This window comes from Acomys minous, assembly GCF_964271855.1.
Source record: "Acomys minous genome assembly, chromosome: 2".
Classification (NCBI taxonomy): Eukaryota; Metazoa; Chordata; class Mammalia; order Rodentia; family Muridae; genus Acomys; species Acomys minous.
This window is the reverse complement of record NC_140484.1, coordinates 12,947,715-12,964,444: the sequence shown is the minus strand read 5'-3', so window position 1 is coordinate 12,964,444 and position 16,730 is coordinate 12,947,715. Positions and strand designations below refer to the sequence as shown.

Below are 16,730 nucleotides of genomic sequence, written 5' to 3'. Positions count from 1 at the left end.
TTGGAGAGATTGGATGTTCCCTGACCGCTGGCACAGCTGCTGCCAGCCTTGCTCTGGAGGGCGGCCACATACCCCTCACACCTACACCACACCAAGCACATAATTCATGACTCTATAGCTGTAGATGGACTAAGCAACTAAAAAACCATCAGCAGCTCACCTCTGCTCACTGCACGAAGTCAAATGGTACTTTAGCATTCAAGACGTTTATGGTTTGGCCTCACAGACTCTTCTCTATTTTTAAAAAAAATTCACTTTATAGCCTAATTGCAGCCCATCTCCTCTCCTCCCAGCCCCACCATCACATTCCTCCCCTTGTTCCCCTATCCCCCTTATCCTCAGAGAAAAGGAAACCCTCCCTATCGCTACCAACCCACCCCGACACCTCAAATCCTAGCAGGACTAGGCACATACATCCTTTCCTACTAAGGCCAGACAGGGTAGCCCAGCTAGGGGAAAGGGATCCAAAGGCAGGCAACCGAGTCAGAGACATCCCCCGCTCTAATTGTTAGGGGGCCCACATGATGACCCAGCTGCACATCTGCTACACATGTGTGGGGGGCCTAGTTTTCTCTGTAGGCCTGCTGGTGTGTCCTTGCTCCCTCTGGCTGCCTCAGTACTTTCCCTAACTCTTCCATGAGACTCCCCAATCTCCATCTATTGTTTGCCTGTGGGTCTCTGCATCTGTTTCCATCGCCTGCTGGATGAAGAAGCCTCTCAGAAGATAGTTACGCTAGGCTCCCGTCTGCAAAGCATCGAGTATCATTAATAGTGTCAGGGGTTGGCTCTCTCCCATTGGGTTGGGTCTCAATTGGGCCAGTTGTTGGTTGGCTGTTCTCTCAATCTCTGCTCCATCTTTATCCCTGCACTACCTGTAGGCAGGACAAATTTTGGGTGGAAGGTTTTGTGGATGGGTTGGTGTCTCCCTCCCTCCTTCCAACTGGAAGTCCCACCTGGCTACAGAAGTTGGCCTCTGCAGACTCAGTATCCCCCACTGGTAGAAGTCTCAGCTAGGGTGACCCCCATAGACTCCCAGAAGCCTCCCCATCCCAGAGATGCCTGCGTCTTTTGATTTCTGTTCTCTCTCTTAGCCTTCCTCCTCCTCATTCCTGGTCCCTCCCTCCTCCTTTCCCTATTCCTCTCCTGCCCAGTTCCCTCCCTCCTATTTCAGGTGCTTGAATGTCACTGAGAAGGGGATCCTTCTCCATCTTAACCTGCATGGTTTCTCAGTATACACAACCACACATACTTTCTTTGGGATCCTCACTGCTATATACCCCCGTGTGACCCCAGTCAAGTCACTTGACCTTTCTGCATCTCATATCCTCAGACGGAAAATGGGGGTTACAGTAAGAACATCCATTCAGGACTGATGTGGGGTCGTGGGAGTTGATCCCTGGGTGAGCAGAAGGGGATGGATCACAGCTGGGGCTGCTGCACGGTAGCTGCTCATCATTCTCCGTGTTTCTCCAGGCCTTCCCTAACAGCCCTAGGTATCAGTGGTCCTTGCATTTCTTAGGTGGGAAATTGGGTAGAATGTGGGTTCTATGACACAGCAAGGAGCCTGTTCCCAGTGGCATGGGTAGTGAGGGCCACACAGGGATGTGCTGGGCCCCCAGCAGCACCAGGTTTCAGTCTTTGTAGGCATGTGCTACCATACCTATGCGGTATGATACAACATGTGGTGTCGGGAATTGAACCCGGGGCTTCGTGCATGCTAGGCAGGTATTCTACCAACTGAGCTACGCCCTTGGGCCACTCCAGTCCTTTTTGTGGTGCTTCTCATAGGAGAACTTGAAAGGGGGCCCTTGCTCTTCCCTTCTGTCTCGAACAGCATCTCCTATGCACCAGGCTCTCAGTACCTGTACCAACCTGCCAGGAGTTGGGGCTTCCACAGCCATCTGCTGTCCTGGTCACTTGTGGGACTGCAGTTGTGCTCAGGGAAAAGCCCTACGGTAAAGCTGGCACCACACTGACCATATTGACCTTCCTCAGTGAAGGGACCAGCCTCGCCCACGGCTGTCTTCTGATAAAGCAGTGGTTTTCTTGAAAGGAACTTAAGAAGTTTTCCTCAACGGTACCACCTGGGGGATGCTTAGAGCTTTACATGGTCACTTAGATTGGATGCTGAGCACCATGTAGGTCCAAGGCAACTTGGCGGAGCTCTCTGGGTGATTTGGGTGACAGCTTTGTTAATGAGTTGGCATGCTAGCTATTTCCAGGGAGTTCTATAGTTTGGGTGCTGTGGCCAGACCACACCTGCCAAGGGTTCTTGCTTCGGAAGACTGGTTAAGACTAGTGACAGAACCTCAAATTAGGGTTCCTTGAGGGAGATCAGGGTGTATCTTATGCATCCCTGGTTACTTCTCACAAAGGTTAGCACAAGAGTCTCAGCCTGGCTCTTCACCCCAATCAAAGCAGCGTGTTCCCACTATAATGCGGCATCCTCATCAGACATCAAATACAGCCATCTGATCTAGAATCTAGAGCCTTCTGGATGGTGAGCTAGATAAGCCTCTTTTATTCCTAAGTAGTTTTGAGTATCTCATGGTAGAAATGGAAGCTCCCTACTACAGAGGGCTAGGTGTGTGTGTGTGTGCGTGTGCGTGTAGGCCATATAGGACAACACTGGTTTCTTTCTTTGGGAACAGTCTACCTTGTTTTGGAGACAGGGCATTTTATTGGTCAGTGAGGCTAAACTGGCTGGGCAGGAAGCCCTGGGGATTCATCTCTGTGTGTCTGCCTGCCTGCCTGCCTGAGATTACAAGCATTAACTACCACGTCAGTTCTTCCCTTGAGTTCTGAGGATTAAATTCAGTTCCCTGTTTTTATGTGGCAAGCACTTTACTGAATGAGCCATGTCCTCAGGCCCTGGCCTGGGGCTTTTGAGGATATAGTGTGTTCCCCTAACACAACCAACCTCAGAGCCTCAGGTGTGGCAGACCCGGTCCAGAGGCCTACGGCAGAGCAAGTTGGGAGACATTGGTGCTGCCCAGTGTCCTTGGGAGGTGAGAGGAAGTCCATGGTGCAAAGGGGTTGGGAGAGGGTATCGTCCTTTGTGGAAAGGTCCTGTGAGCTCAGAGGACTTAGGCTTCAAGACAGATTCCTCAAACAGCAAACCCTCCTCATTTCTTCCAGGGGCTCCCTGTCTTTGCACAGGCCTGCTCTATGAACTAAGGCCTCATGCTGGACTCTGCCCTGCAGCCAGCTTTCAAAAGCACTTCGGGGGGACCCTGCAGGCAGTGCACAAGCTGCCTTAAGGGCAGAAGTATTCCATTTTGTTATTAAAAAAAAATCCCTGAGGGTGTAAAAATAAAAATGGTGTGTGTGTGTGTGTGTGTGTGTGTGTGTGTGTGTGTGTGTGTGTGTGTAAGCTTTGCTTGCCAATAGGAAATCTACCCTCATCCCCAACTCTACTCTAAGATTTCCTGAAGTGAAAAACAAACTCTACTCCTTACAAGAATTTAATTCTTCCTTTAATATAAATAAGGCAGCACAAAACCCCGAGAGCCCTGGGATGCTTCAGACGCATCTCTGGTGTACAATAGGCTTCTGTTCCACCGAGTGGCTGGCAGACAAGAAGCCAGAGGTGTTTCTCCTGTGACCTTCCTCCTGGAAGTGAAAGGGAAAGCTGGGGGTGGGGGGAGGGTAAGGGTCCAGGCTTGACCTTGGCCTCTGGAGGCTGGTTCTTCACTGCCAGGCTCTCTTTGAATGAACAGTGGGACACGAATGAACAGAAATAGGCACAGATGACAATAAATAAGGACGTTGCCCCGACTCCGGAAGGTACCTGTTGGTGAAGGTGGCTCAGGGTTGCAGACAGAGCCACACTTGGAGTAGGCTCCGTTACTGGGTCCTCGGTTGTCGCTTGGAGGCTGTGAAGGGGCAGGACCACACGTGTTCGGTTCAGCCTCTGCTCCTGCTCAGGCATCCTAGGGTCTCTGGCTACCCTGCACTTGGTAGAGACTCTCTCCACCATCACTTAGCCTTGGTGGCTAAATGGTCCATGGTCCATCTCTGGAGCTTTCTGAGGCCACATAAGGCATGTGTGGGGCTAAGGGAAGCCTGATTTTGATGCCTGGAAGGTTCGCTGTCTTAACTTCTGGATGGCTATGGGTACCACCTTGTTTCTTCTTTGGTCCACTGTAAAAGTTACCATGGAGATGATGTGGAGAAGAAATTCCAAACAGGCAGCCAAGTTTAAGTACAGAAGAAGCAGCTGGATCTTCTGAAACAGGCCTGGACAGGGGCCCAGCTCCAGCCTCAGGCTCTGGTGCTGGTCTGGGGCCCACAGCACTCCTTTGAAGACACGGGCTGTGTCTGAACTACCTCACAGATTCTCAGTGAGCCCAGCCTATACCATGTTCTTTAGCTCTGGGTCATCCAGGAGGTCAGCAAGGCCCATGCAGGAAAGACTGCCTACATATAGAGGGCGAGGCCTTCTTGGAGCTGGGGACTGGGAGATGCTTTGGGTCTAGGTTTTATAGCACCTGTGGTGTACAAGCCTAGCCTTCCCAATGATCAGGAGCCCAAAGATGGCTTAGGGCTATTGTAATCCTCGCCCCGGGGCTCTGGAACTTTCTGCAAAGTGGGCCAAAGTGCAAGTCAGACACGAGTATCTGTGCCACTCTACCACAGATCAGCTGGTAAGATCAGCTGTGGAGAGGGGGGGAGGGGCTTCTGAGCCAGCACCCAATGTTGTAAATGGCACCCATGGTGGCTGGGACGTGGTACAAGGGTAAAAGGACAGGGTGTGTACCTGAGCAAGATGTGCGGCTGAAAAACTGGCCAACTTAAGACACTCCACCACCAAGTACCCATTTCTGTGTAATGGAGACATTAGCCACCACCAGGTCCTGGGCCTCTGCCAGGTTCTTTCCGCCAAGCAATATTAAAAAAAAAAATGTCAGCCACTTGGGACCTCTGTTACTGTGCACGGTGTAGTTCAAAGGCTGTGATTTCCCACAGCAGTCCCCATCTGCGATTCAACAGCAGGTGGCTGGGACCAAGAGTTCCTGGGATGGAGTGCTGGGTCTTAATCTGATTCCCAGCAACCTCCTAGCAGATCCAAAAGCATTCAAATCAGTGCTTGCAATCTCTCTAACTCAGTACCCAGAGACTGTCCGGTCACTGTCTTGGTCATTCATAGTGATCTACAGCTAGCGACAAGGGATCAGTGCCCAAACTCAAAACAATGGTTTTACCAACAAGCCCCTGTGGCAGAAAAAGGCAAAAACAGTGTTCAGGTGTCAGTCTGTTTCCTTCACTCTCCAGGACCTGGCTCCTCAGCAAGGTGAACCTCAGCTGCCTCCAGGCCTGCCGTGTTTCCTGTATGGGGTCACAGAGGCCAGTAAGGTAGATACATAGGATGCTTTCCCTCACGGCCCTCAAATCTCATGCTCTACAAGGCGACTGCTTTTGGTGGTGGGCTGGCGTGGTCTAAAGGGACATGAAGGGAATACTCGCGGACGAGTGTTGGGGCGTTCTTGAGCATTTCATAGAAGGACTCCACTGTGCTGTGGTAAAGTGTCCGCTGCAGAACGAAGGGCCGGAAGAGGTTGAGAGGCTCCGCTCTGCGCAGGGTCTCTGGGAGTCCCATAGCCACGGGCACCTTGCGGTTGCCCACAAAGAAGTGGTGGAGCTTCTTCTCCAGCAGGCTCCTCTCCAGGAAGCAGAAGAGCTCCCGCAGGCGCGCATCCAGTTGGCTGGCCGTCCAATCAGCAGCCTGCCTGGACAGCAGGAGATGCATCAGGGCGGTCTTTAGGTGGTAGTTGTTCAGCCCACTGGGGCCTGTCAGGCGGCTCTGCTTGGAAAGCAAGAACGAGGCGATCTGCAAACAGCTGAGGTGGCAGGCACCCTCCGGCAAAGCCTTTGTTGTCATCCGGAGGAACTGTCTCTCACAGACAGCGAAGGACAGGATCCAGTCAGAGTTCCGGGCTGGAGTAACCTCACACGACTCCTTGGGGACCTGTGAGACAAAGTATAGATCCGAGTCATTATACTGGACCACCGGAGTCAGGGTGAAGGGCATGGACTTTCCCGAGCGGAACTTGATCTTGAGAGACCCTGGGGTGTCCAGCTGGTCAAAAGCAAGGTCGAACTCATACTTGTGGGCAATGTGGTGCCAGGCTCTGGTGAGGGACACTTGGAACCACTTCATGACCTGCACGGTGTCTAGATATGAGGACTCTCTGGAACACAGCAAGTCCTCCATTGCACCGCCTCCGCCACGGCTGGGCCGCACCCTTCTCTTCTTGCCATGAAGGAGACACAGCATATCCTCCTCCCCAAGCTTGGTCTTGCCGCAGATGCAGCCTAGAGGGTCCCCATCAGCCGGCGACACCTTGATTTGGCCGTAGCCCTGGCGATCCAAGGGCACTGAAAGGCTGGAGCACCAGAGCTCTGGGCGGAAGCTATAGGGCTCTGGGGGAATGAAAGGTACAAACAGTTGGTACAACAGGGGCCTCTCCACTAGACAGTTTTCGTACATGTTGCCCACGCCAATAAAGTCTTCCATCTCCATGTCAGTGTCCCGGTTGCAGATGCTCCTCAGGGCTTCCAGCAGGTCGTCCACGAAGCCTTCCACAAACTCCCTGGTGCGGGTGGCGTCACCCGTGGCACTTCGAATACAACGCTCATAGAAGTGGGCCAGGGTGGCCTTATTGGGCAGGGGAAGGCCCCTCAGTGGGGTGCCTCCGAGTCCAGACAGCTCATCGTCATCTCCGCCCAGGCACGCTGGAAAGGGCCCGTCCTGGTGGTCTTGCCGCCACACCTCGATGATCAGGAAGAGGATCATGCAGAGCGTGCTCCAGAGGTCCCAGGCAGTGTGGGCCTCTGGCTGCGGCTGGCCCTCATCTTCCAGCGGCTGCAGAGCCTCCTTCTCGGCCACCAGCCGTGACATCTCCTCCTCCAGGCGCAGCTGCTCCAGCTGCAGCTTCTCCTGGTGCTCCTGCATCTTGCGGATGATCTCCTCCTCGTTTTCCGGGACGGTAGCATTCTCCCGAGGGAACAGCAGTGGGTGGTTAACGATGGCAGTCACCACCACCAGACACACCCTGAAAAGTCCCAGGGCCATGGCTGTAGTGTTCCTAAGAAGAGAAAGACACTTCTGGTCACACCTAAGTTTCCTTCAAGGATCCTTCGCCCTGGACCCTTGTACCAGTCTCCGCCCCCAAAAGCCACTGAGGGCCTGGAGTCTCACACTCAACCCCCAGCCGCCTCCAGTGACCATCTCCCATGCTCCAGTCCAGCCTTAGGGGAAGAGTCTATGGCTTACACACGTCTTAGACATTTCCTTCTGCCTGCTAGAACATTTCCCTTGATGGAGCCAGCGCACTGTTGACCTCGAGGGTCAACCTTCTCTCCTCCTGGCCCTTTGGCTGGGGTAGATCTAAACCGACAGCTCAAATCCAGAGGTGAGCCTAAAGGCCAAACCCAAGATAAGGAGACTGCTCCATGCAGCCACAGCTATACCCACAGTGATTGGTTCTGTGTTGAATGTATGAACAACTTGAGGCAAGGGGAAGAAAGGCTTTCCTTGTTGCTAGGGCTGTCTGATAGTAGGACTGCATCTACACTGTGGGCCGCTCTTTAGCCACCTCCAAGGAGAACCTGCCACCAACATAGAGCAAAGCACACGCCGGTACCCAGCTGTGTATAAAACCATCGCTTCTGGGTTTTTGCAATCAGAGGAGTCCATAAAGGCGTCCCTTCTCTTTAAGCTAAGCTGATTTGTTCTTCGGCCATCAGAACTATGAGGCCCCACATGCTGCCTTCTGCCACCAATATAGTTTGTTTAGTGGCTGTGTCCTCCTGCAATAAAACCTAGTGGTTAAGGATGACATGTTCCAAATCGAATCCTGTCACTGAAGAGCTGTGTGATGCTGGGTACGTCAACTCACTTCTCTGAGTCTAGGCTTAAAAAAAAAAAAAAGGTAATCATATCCCCACAGGGGCATGGAACTGATGCCTCTTGATGCTCTTATCCAAGTGTTTGAACTCTGAATCTGACCTCTTAACAGATTCTCTAAGACAGATGGACTTCTAGCACTTAAATAATTTGGGGGAGAAAGGCTGAACTCTTGTAGTCTTTGCGACTGAAATTGTGATGCATGTAGCACTGCATCTCCTGGGAATCTCGCTAGAAACCTAGAGTCAAGCTGGGTGTGGGGTTGACACACTTAGGAGACAGAGTCAGGAGGACTGCCATGGATTCAAGGCTAGCCTAGGCTGCACAGTGAGACTACCAAAAACAAGATGGGGGCGGGGGGACCTGAGTGAGGACGTAGCAGGTAAGCACACTTGCTACTCTGCCAGAGGACCAGTGCTTAGCTCCTTGTATCTGTACCATATGGGTCACAACCACCTGTCCTCCAGCTCCCGGGGAACTGATGTCCTCCTAGGGTATACACACACACACACACACACACACACACACACACACACACACACAGAGAGAGAGAGAGAGAGAGAGAGAGAGAGAGAGAGAGAGAGAGAGAAAGAGAGAAATAAAAACCAACCAACCAACTAAATGCAGAGTTGCAGCCCCACCCCTGACCTCAATCAGAATCTTTACTTTAAAATCATCCAGATGGGGTTGGGGTTGGGGTTGGGGTTGGAGGGATGGCTCAGTGGTTAAGAGCTTTAGTTACTGTTTTCAAGGGCCAGTGTTTGTTTTCCAGCACCCGTAGGGCAGCTCTCAACAGTCTGTGACTCCTGTTCCAGGGGGATCTGATGCCCTCTTCTGGTTCCCTTGAGCACTGCGTGCTTGGAGGAAGGGCTGTGTTATGGGTACAGTTGACTCACTACTGTCACCTGCAGTTTCATTTTTCCAAATTTTCAGTCGCTTAGAGTCAGCTATAAATTTCAGGCTACACTCTGAGCAAATGTGTTGAAATCATATGGCTCCACTCTTTCTTGCCTGGACTATGAGCCGCACATCTGTCCAACATATCTCCCCAGTGTACACTACTCACTCATTAGTAACTAGGCAGCCAGCTTGCCCATCAGGTTGACTCCTATGACATTACTTATGGTGAACTAACCCTTATTTGAGCTTACGGCGCCAAGTGCAAAAGCAATGACTCTGGTGATTTGCACATGCTGACGAGAAGCAGAAAAGGGTTTCTTTTTATGTGAAAAGACAGACATTCTCAAGGGAAGAAACAAAATCATATTCCAAGGTATCCTATCTGAAATTGTGACGAAGGAAAAGCAATTCTTGCTAGTTTTGCTGTTGCACAGTATAGCCGTAATGTGTGGCGAGCAGAAGCAAAGGAAAAGGCCTTAGGGGTGTGTGTGTGTGTGTGTGTGTGTGTGTGTGTGTGTGTGTGTGTGTAGCAAGACAAAGTACACACAACCTTCAGCACTCAGGCACCACGTGGAGGTCTAGGATAAGGGGCATCTCTGTTTTGACCTTTCATGGAACTTTCTCATTTCCCAGCAGGAGCCCTGGGATGAACTATACCTGCCCTGTCCCTCTCTCTCTCAGTAACATCAGCAAAGATCTTGAGATTCCTGTTGGACAACAAAGAGAAGAACCCAAAAGGGCTGTCACCCTCCTGGGGTAAGCCAACACTGGCTGACAGGAATTTCTGAGCTCTTTTCCTACAGTCTCCTGATTTGTGGGAGGAAACTCTTACCCTCCATGGTAGCAGGGGAAAGGGGCTCATGAGCAGGCAAGGATTCTCCAGCAAGAGGAAGATGAACACTCGCAGCCCGTGCTGGCGGGCCAGGGCAAGCTGCTGTTCATAGGTGACTCAGACAGCTCCACCCCACGTATAGAGCATACCAGTCAGCAGGATCCAGAGGGCCTGGGGTGGAGATCTGGCCCCAGGGAAGGAAGAGAAGACAAGTTCAGGCACAGCTGTGAAGAGCCCATGGGTTTCTACAGAGCAGGAAGCAAAGGGACAAGAGCAAGTGCGGGATGTCAGAAGGGAAGAGATAGGATGGGGGGAAAAGTTCAACGGCGGCCAGCCAGCTTCCCACTCCAGAGCTGGGAAACGCATGGCGGATAACTGCAGAGACAGAGCAGTCATGGTTTCCACGACAGAGAAACAGCAAAGGGTGATCCACCAGGGTGGCCCAGGGCAGAACTCTTGAGGCTGGTTGGAGAGCGGGGATCAGGGCTTTAAATGGAGTCCCTGCAGGATGACACCAGATGGCAGCCAGCTAGCGAGGAGCCCTTCAAGGCCCCTGTAACACAGGCAGCCACCTGTGGGCACCGCTGTACCCATGGCAACTGCCATCAATTGGGAGGAAGTCAGCTTCCACATCAGTTCCGGAGGGAGAACACACCTTCCCATGGGGGGAGTGTGGGCCAACACGAACCCCCAGACTGGAGAATTCTCTTCCCCTTCACACCATAGCTTCAGCTATGCCACCCGAGCGAAACCCACAGGCCTGCTGGAGGATGCGAGACTCTGGGAGCTTCCTTGTCCAGAACTCAAAACCAAGGAGTCACTTGGAGGACCCAGACTAAGCATAGGCACCTTGGGCAAATTACTTGACTTTTCCCATCCCATCTCTGCACCTGGCAAGTGGGAGGAGCAACGCCTGCTGTTGTAAAGCTTGAGCAAGGAAATCCCCCGCCCCCTTGTGTCATCGCTCCTGTTAAAGACTAGCTGTGGCAGGGCGAGAATACACAGATGTCTCTGCCTGCAAGGTGCTCTGGATGGACACAGGCAGCACCCATGGGGGTTATGGACCAACTCTGTTAAAAGCATCAGGCTAAAGGCACAACGAACACGAGGCATCTACGTTGAGACGCCCCCTCGGGCCTGGCCTTGAACTTTGGTTCTGCCCCTGGTGTCATGATTTCCGGAGGGCGGGGGGACCACTCATCTTTTCTAGTGCTCCCATCTTCATCTGTGAGGAGGTCAGAACCTCTCCTCCTTTACAAGGAGGCCGAAGTCAAATGCCCCTGGGTGCTCGGTACAGTACCTGGTGCAGGGCAGGCACCACAAGCAGCGGCTTCTTTTTCCTTGGCCTCCACAGGTGAGGACTCTCACCAGCCAAGCACAGTAGCCCTGCCCAGGTCTCAGGGTGTGGAAGAACGCACGCTGGAAAGTGCTTCGGAAGCAGAAAACACCCCACAGTCATGGCTGTTACTTGGCCCAGCGCGCCTTCCACCCCGCCCCACCAGCAAAAGGAAGGAATCCTTCAAATCCTGCAAGTGAGGAGACCCAGCTGACTCACCCTCCCTCCCCCATCCCACCTCCTGCAGCTCAACCATCACCTTCTTCTCAGGGATCTTAACCCAGTTGTCATTTTTGTCCCTTGCTAACCTTTGTACAGGCTATAGAGCCTTGTGGATGGGGTATGAGGGCCAGGTCAATATACTGAACGGGCTGTAGTCACGTGTGCCTCCCACGCAGAGCTGGGATTGAAGCTTCTGCTCTTCTGCCTCCCAAACCAGTTGATAGGGACCACTGCCCTGAAGGGCCTGGGCAAGAGCAGAGAGGAGTTTGTACTCCGGTGTGAAACTCTTGAAAACCAAAATGACACAAATGTGCATGCACCCTCACACCCTTCCCCAAAGGGTGCCTTTTTCAAGATGTCTGCTTCTGCTGGTCCCAAAGCTGCCAGCTTTAAGACTGCTCCACACCTGTGGCTTGTGATGGCTGTGGGCAGCCTTGGCTTTGGGAATAAACCTGGGTCATTTGGCGGGCTTCCGTCTGCTTGCCAGGAAGCAGACAGGAAGCTCGCTGAATTCCTCTCCACCCCAGCCTCACCCACAGAGAGGGTGGTTCAAACAGCTAAACTTAGCCTGGCCAAAAGCCAGGTCTTGGGGTACAGAGGCTGGGGAAAGATAGTGACCTCTGGGTATCTGGGTGAATGTGGTGGCCAGGACAGGTACTCTACCAGGCTCTTCCTGTAGGGCTAGCCAGGAGCCTAAGACCCTAGAGGGGAAATGTGAGGTGGCTGTTTACTGGGGTCCCTTACTCCTGCACCCCAGAATGCTTCTCACAATAGCTTGGGTGAACAAACACCACTGAGAGTTTACTGCCCACAGCTCCTGTCTGTCAAGCCCTCCCTAGGATGTGCTCAGCACTGTCCACGGTGACCACTGTGGCTTTCCAAGAGGCGGTTATGATCCCTGGTTCACAGATGGGTCAGTCAAAGCTCAAAGGACTTTCTAGCCATGTGGCTGCAGAGGTCAGAGGTAGCTGGAATTCCAGCTGTTCCATCTGTCTCTGTGTGCAAAGCCCAGGCTTTCCCACCATGGTGCTGCAATAAAGCACCCGAGTGCTAGGAGAGAGCTGGCCACTTCAGGATCCTCAGTGAGCAGAGCTACATCCCTGACAGAAAGGGCTTCACACTACATATGGGTGTCAGGCAGCCACAGAGCACCTCACAGAGCCTCAAGAGGCCAGTGAACTAGAGCTATGAAAACAGAGAGCTTTATTCCTGTCCTTTGAAGGCCCTTCTGGGCCCACCCATTGGTGGGGGTGTTAGGTCCCTGGCTCCATAGTTACTCCCTTCCCTCCTTCCAGAGAATTCTGCAACAAGCTTGTGCCCTTCTTTTCCTCCTGCCCATCACCAGCCTAAGGCCATCCAGGGTTGGATGGGTGACTCTAATCCTGGCCATTTCTCAGTGACTAAGTACCTTCCCGTGGAACTCTCCAAGGCTCCCAGGGGCAGTACCACCTGGGAACTGGCTGGACAGATGCATTTTCAGCTCCACTTATTTTTATTTTTGGTTTTTGGAGACAGGGTTTCTCTGTGTAGCCCTGGCTATCCTGGACTCACTTTGCAGACCAGGCTGGCCTCGAACTCACAGAGATCCACCTGCCTCTGCCTCCCAGAGTGCTGGGATTAAAGGTGTGCGCTACCACACCTGGCCTTTCAGCGCCATCTTATGCCACCTGCTGAGCAGAAACGTCAGGGTAGGGCCTAGCACTGTGGTGCTTTTAGCAAATTCCCCTGCTGGTTCTTGGTCCCCCCCCCCCCGCCCCCACTGCCCAAGCCTGACCACCCCCCATTCTAAAGCCAGGTTCCTAGGCCAAGTACCCTCTCTGGAGAAGGACGGTGGGGCTTCTGCAGTGTCACAGCTGGGTTCTGGAGCTTGCCAAGGTCTCCTGCCTGGCCCAGCCTGTCAGATGTAATTAACTCTGCTAATTAATTATAATAGTAGCCACAGTGCTGGAGAGGCAATCTGGGCCAAGAGGAACATCTGATGGCTTTCTTACACAAATGGGATAAAGGAGGCAGGTGATGGTAGACTGTGTGTGGAGGGTTTCCCCCCTCACTGTCTAAGTCTAGACCCTTTAAGAAAGGGATCAAGAAGACCCAGACTGCGCTGACTGTGCTGAACCCTGCTGTGCGCTGGCCTTGTGTTTGGGGTTCCAATTCCAGCTAACGGGGTTCGCAGCTGCGTGTGTGGGAAACAAAGCCAATTTGGAGAAAGTCAGAATTTAGAACTGTACTAGCCTAAGTACCATCTTACAGATTTGCACAGTGAGGCCCCAAAAGCAGATAGGTTGGACCAGGAAGACGATGTAGAGGGGCCTGAGGCAGAATGGGCGTGCATCGTGGGCCCTCCCAGGGGACATTTGGTAAGAAGTTCTGTGCAGAGAACAGCAAAAGACGTTTTTGTTATTAAGAGCTGCTTCGAGTCAGGCACGATGTTAAACGCTTTGCATGTGCTCTTCCATGCCTGGCACATACAATGGCTGGCCCTTTGTATGTTTACTCACTCAAGCCAGGCACAGAGCTTGGCGCACTGAATGTGCTTGTTTAGGTTGGCAGCTGCCTAACTACCATTTTACAGAAGGGGCCAATGGCTGCAGATGGTTTGCAGTCCAACTGAGTGAGGACTACCCAGCAGAGCCCGCCTCTCCTTTGCTCTCACATCTTTATTCCTCAGGAAATCAAGGGAGAACTGAGTGAGTGGGTCCATTGTGTCCTGTGCCCTGGGGCACATCCGGGCCACCAATGTGTCAGTGGCAACTGGCCATCTCATCCAGAGGACTGTCTCCCAGGTTTCCCAGGCCCTGGAGCATCAGGGCCATACCATGAAGGCTCAGTGGACCTCAACAGAGCCCATGTTGGCCTCTATCTTGGTTTGGGGTTTTGGAGTGCAAGGCTGGAGCAGCGTGAGCACTGTGGTGACTTCCTCCTATATCCCAGGTTTCCTGCTACATCTCCAAAGCCACACTTTCTTCAGTGGAGTGGAGTCCCATTAGTGTGAGACTAACTTCCCCCCAGGAGTGAGCTGATCTTCCCCTTCTGGCTGCGAGCTTGGACCACTACCCTGCCCTCCACTATGTCAGTTTATTCACTGGTTCTGCTTTCTCACCCACTGGTCCAGCATAGCAAACCAAGTGTCCTACAGCTTCCAAGTCCCCCTGCACGGGCTAGACTCAACACACAGCCCCAGCTTGTCGCAGGGAGCTGACTTAGCATGTGCTGGGAGATGCCCAGGGCAGATACAGGTGTGGCAGTCACCTGTCTCTACCAAGTCCATTGTTGGCTAACTCAGGACCCAGCACCAGGGCCCAGTCACCTCTGCTCAGTGTGTAATGCCTGAGCTGAGAGCACCCACCGTGCTTTCAGAACACGGGGGGGAGGAGAAAGGCCTGATAGAGGTGGTCCTTATCCAAGCAAGGACCAAAGGGATGCAAGATTCTACTGTAGCATCTCTGGCTGGACCTCTCTTCACCTGTACCCACATGGGGATAGGGGAGAACATCTCTGTTGGGGGCTGGGCTGTGGCAGGCCTCTTGCCCTCAAAGGAGAGGGAGGGGCAGAGAAAGAAAGGAAGTGAAGAAAGAGGAAGGAAGAAGACCAACAAGAATAATTGAGAAAGTAGGCAGAAAGGGTGTGGTCCACCCTCACCCACTTCATTTACCCAGAATCCTTGGAGTCTTGGCCTCAGCTACTATCTACCTCTCCTGTTCAGTTCTTTCTCTTCTCTTCTTCCAGTTGCTTTCCCTAAAAGGGTGGTTGTGAAGCCAAGGTTGTTGGGGAGAAGTGGGAGATAGGCGAGGACACCAGGGAAAAATAAGCCAGGCTGCTGTGGAGGGCTGAGCATGGGGACACTGGCCATTTAGGTGACACACGCTTCACCTGCAAGCAATGACCACCACAGTGCATATCCTGTGGACCCAGAATGGCAAGACCTTTTTTCATCCCTCATAGAAGCCAATATTTTAGATTTTTGTTAGAATCCTCTCATTTTAAAGGACTGGTTACTTTTTCAAAAACATTCTTTTAAAACCACCTGGATCCAATCAGATAATGCCAATGGCTCACCAAGGCCTGTGTGCCCATGTGCAGCCCCTTGATGCCAGCACTGGGCCCCTTCGCTGCTCTGTGCCTCACTTCACTGGGAAGCATTCCTTTCAGCTCTTGCCACCCAGCCCCTAAACGGCTAGTTGGCAGAACTACTATTTCCTCAGCCTAGGCCTAGCCTCCACCCCGCCAACCTGCCCTGACCATCCCAGTGCCTTCTAGTCAGCCTAGCTTTATGTCTGCTGTTCAGAGCCTGGCCTCAGGCACATTCAGGGACCTCTTGCTTCCTTCTTTGCCTGGAAAGGACCATGGTGACAACATTTGAGGGATGATCATACCCAAGGCCTGTGCTGGGGGCTTGACATAGATGCCAGAAACGTTTTCTTTTTTTTTCCCATAGCTTTTCCAGAAATTCTACAAATCTGTAGTCTAAAGAGTATAACAAGGAGAGCATGGTCCTAAAGGTCTGTGGCTCCCCAAAGACTGGAGAAATCCCTCTACGTAAGCTAGAGGAGACTCAGACTGATTGATCAGGTACCGGTGAGGCAGTGGAAGTGCCCACTGGGTAGGGAGGTGGCCCCTTGGGTGAGGTGGGCTGTGTTGTCTATATTGGGATGCTGGCTGGGACCCAAAGGAGATACGAGGTCACACAGCTAAAAGCAGTCTTGGAAGAGAAAGAGGCTTCAAGGAAGTCACCAGGATGCCAGTCCTCTTGGCTGGACTGGGGTCATGAGAGTGGCCAGGGTAGCTAAGGGACAGGAAGGACAGGGGCCTGGACGCTGCTGGCCCTGGCAGGAGGGTTACATCCTTTCTGCTTTGCTACTTGGTGTGCCTGCATCAAGCACGGTGGGAAAACCATCAGTCTCCCAAGAAGGACAAGGTGTCCCCTCTGTCCAGCTGAGGGCCTGGCGCACAGGGCATCACAGATAACTTGATGCCTCGGGGAATAGACACACAGACGGTAGGGTGGGGGCAGGAGGGAGGACTGCAGCCCTGAGCCCTGGCCATACCCCTTTCTTCACATTTCTTCCCTGCAGGGCACCTGGGATCCAGCAGTCACCGAGTGGATTGAATGGCAGCCCTTAAGAAGATGTGACTCTACCACACCCTGACGTGAGCTTATTTGGACAAAGGGACTCTGTATATGTATCTAGGTGCAGGAGCTTGAGATGAGATCCTGGATCCAAGTGGGGCCTAAGTCCTTGTGAGAAACGGAAAGGCTAGGACAGAGGACAAAGCAGTGGGAGACAGACCCACACGCGGGACACCCGAGCTGGAAGAAAGAAGGAACACGTAGGTCCTGAGAATACAGTGTCACAACATCCTCGGGAAAAGTGGCCTCCTCTCTTTCAGCAAACAGCTCCCCAGCCATGTATCTGCTTTAACCTTTGCTCTGCACCCATGGCATGTGAGACAGCATAGACTTTTGGGGTGAGGGCCTCTGAGCTCTCCTTGGTATCCTGTTTTTCTACGTCAACCCTGAAGTTCTCCACCAC

General features: G+C 52.7%; 1 protein-coding gene across 7 annotated transcripts in view; it reads right to left on the bottom strand.

Moving 5' to 3' along the window:
• The window catches only part of ITPRIP (inositol 1,4,5-trisphosphate receptor interacting protein), a 29,138-nt gene that overhangs the window by 3,222 nt on the left and 9,186 nt on the right, over positions 1-16,730 (bottom strand). For 5 of the 7 annotated variants that reach the window (XM_084800285.1, XM_084800282.1, XM_084800284.1 and 2 more), the window contains one exon: positions 3,449-7,088. In XM_084800285.1, the coding sequence (XP_084656411.1) occupies positions 5,402-7,075 (1,674 nt within the window). In that variant the 5' untranslated portion in view covers positions 7,076-7,088 and the 3' untranslated portion in view covers positions 3,449-5,401. Of the gene's footprint in view, positions 1-3,448; positions 7,089-9,641; positions 9,664-16,730 lie in introns of those variants that run through there. The other 2 variants (XM_084800286.1, XR_014782807.1) reach the window with 2 other exon arrangements.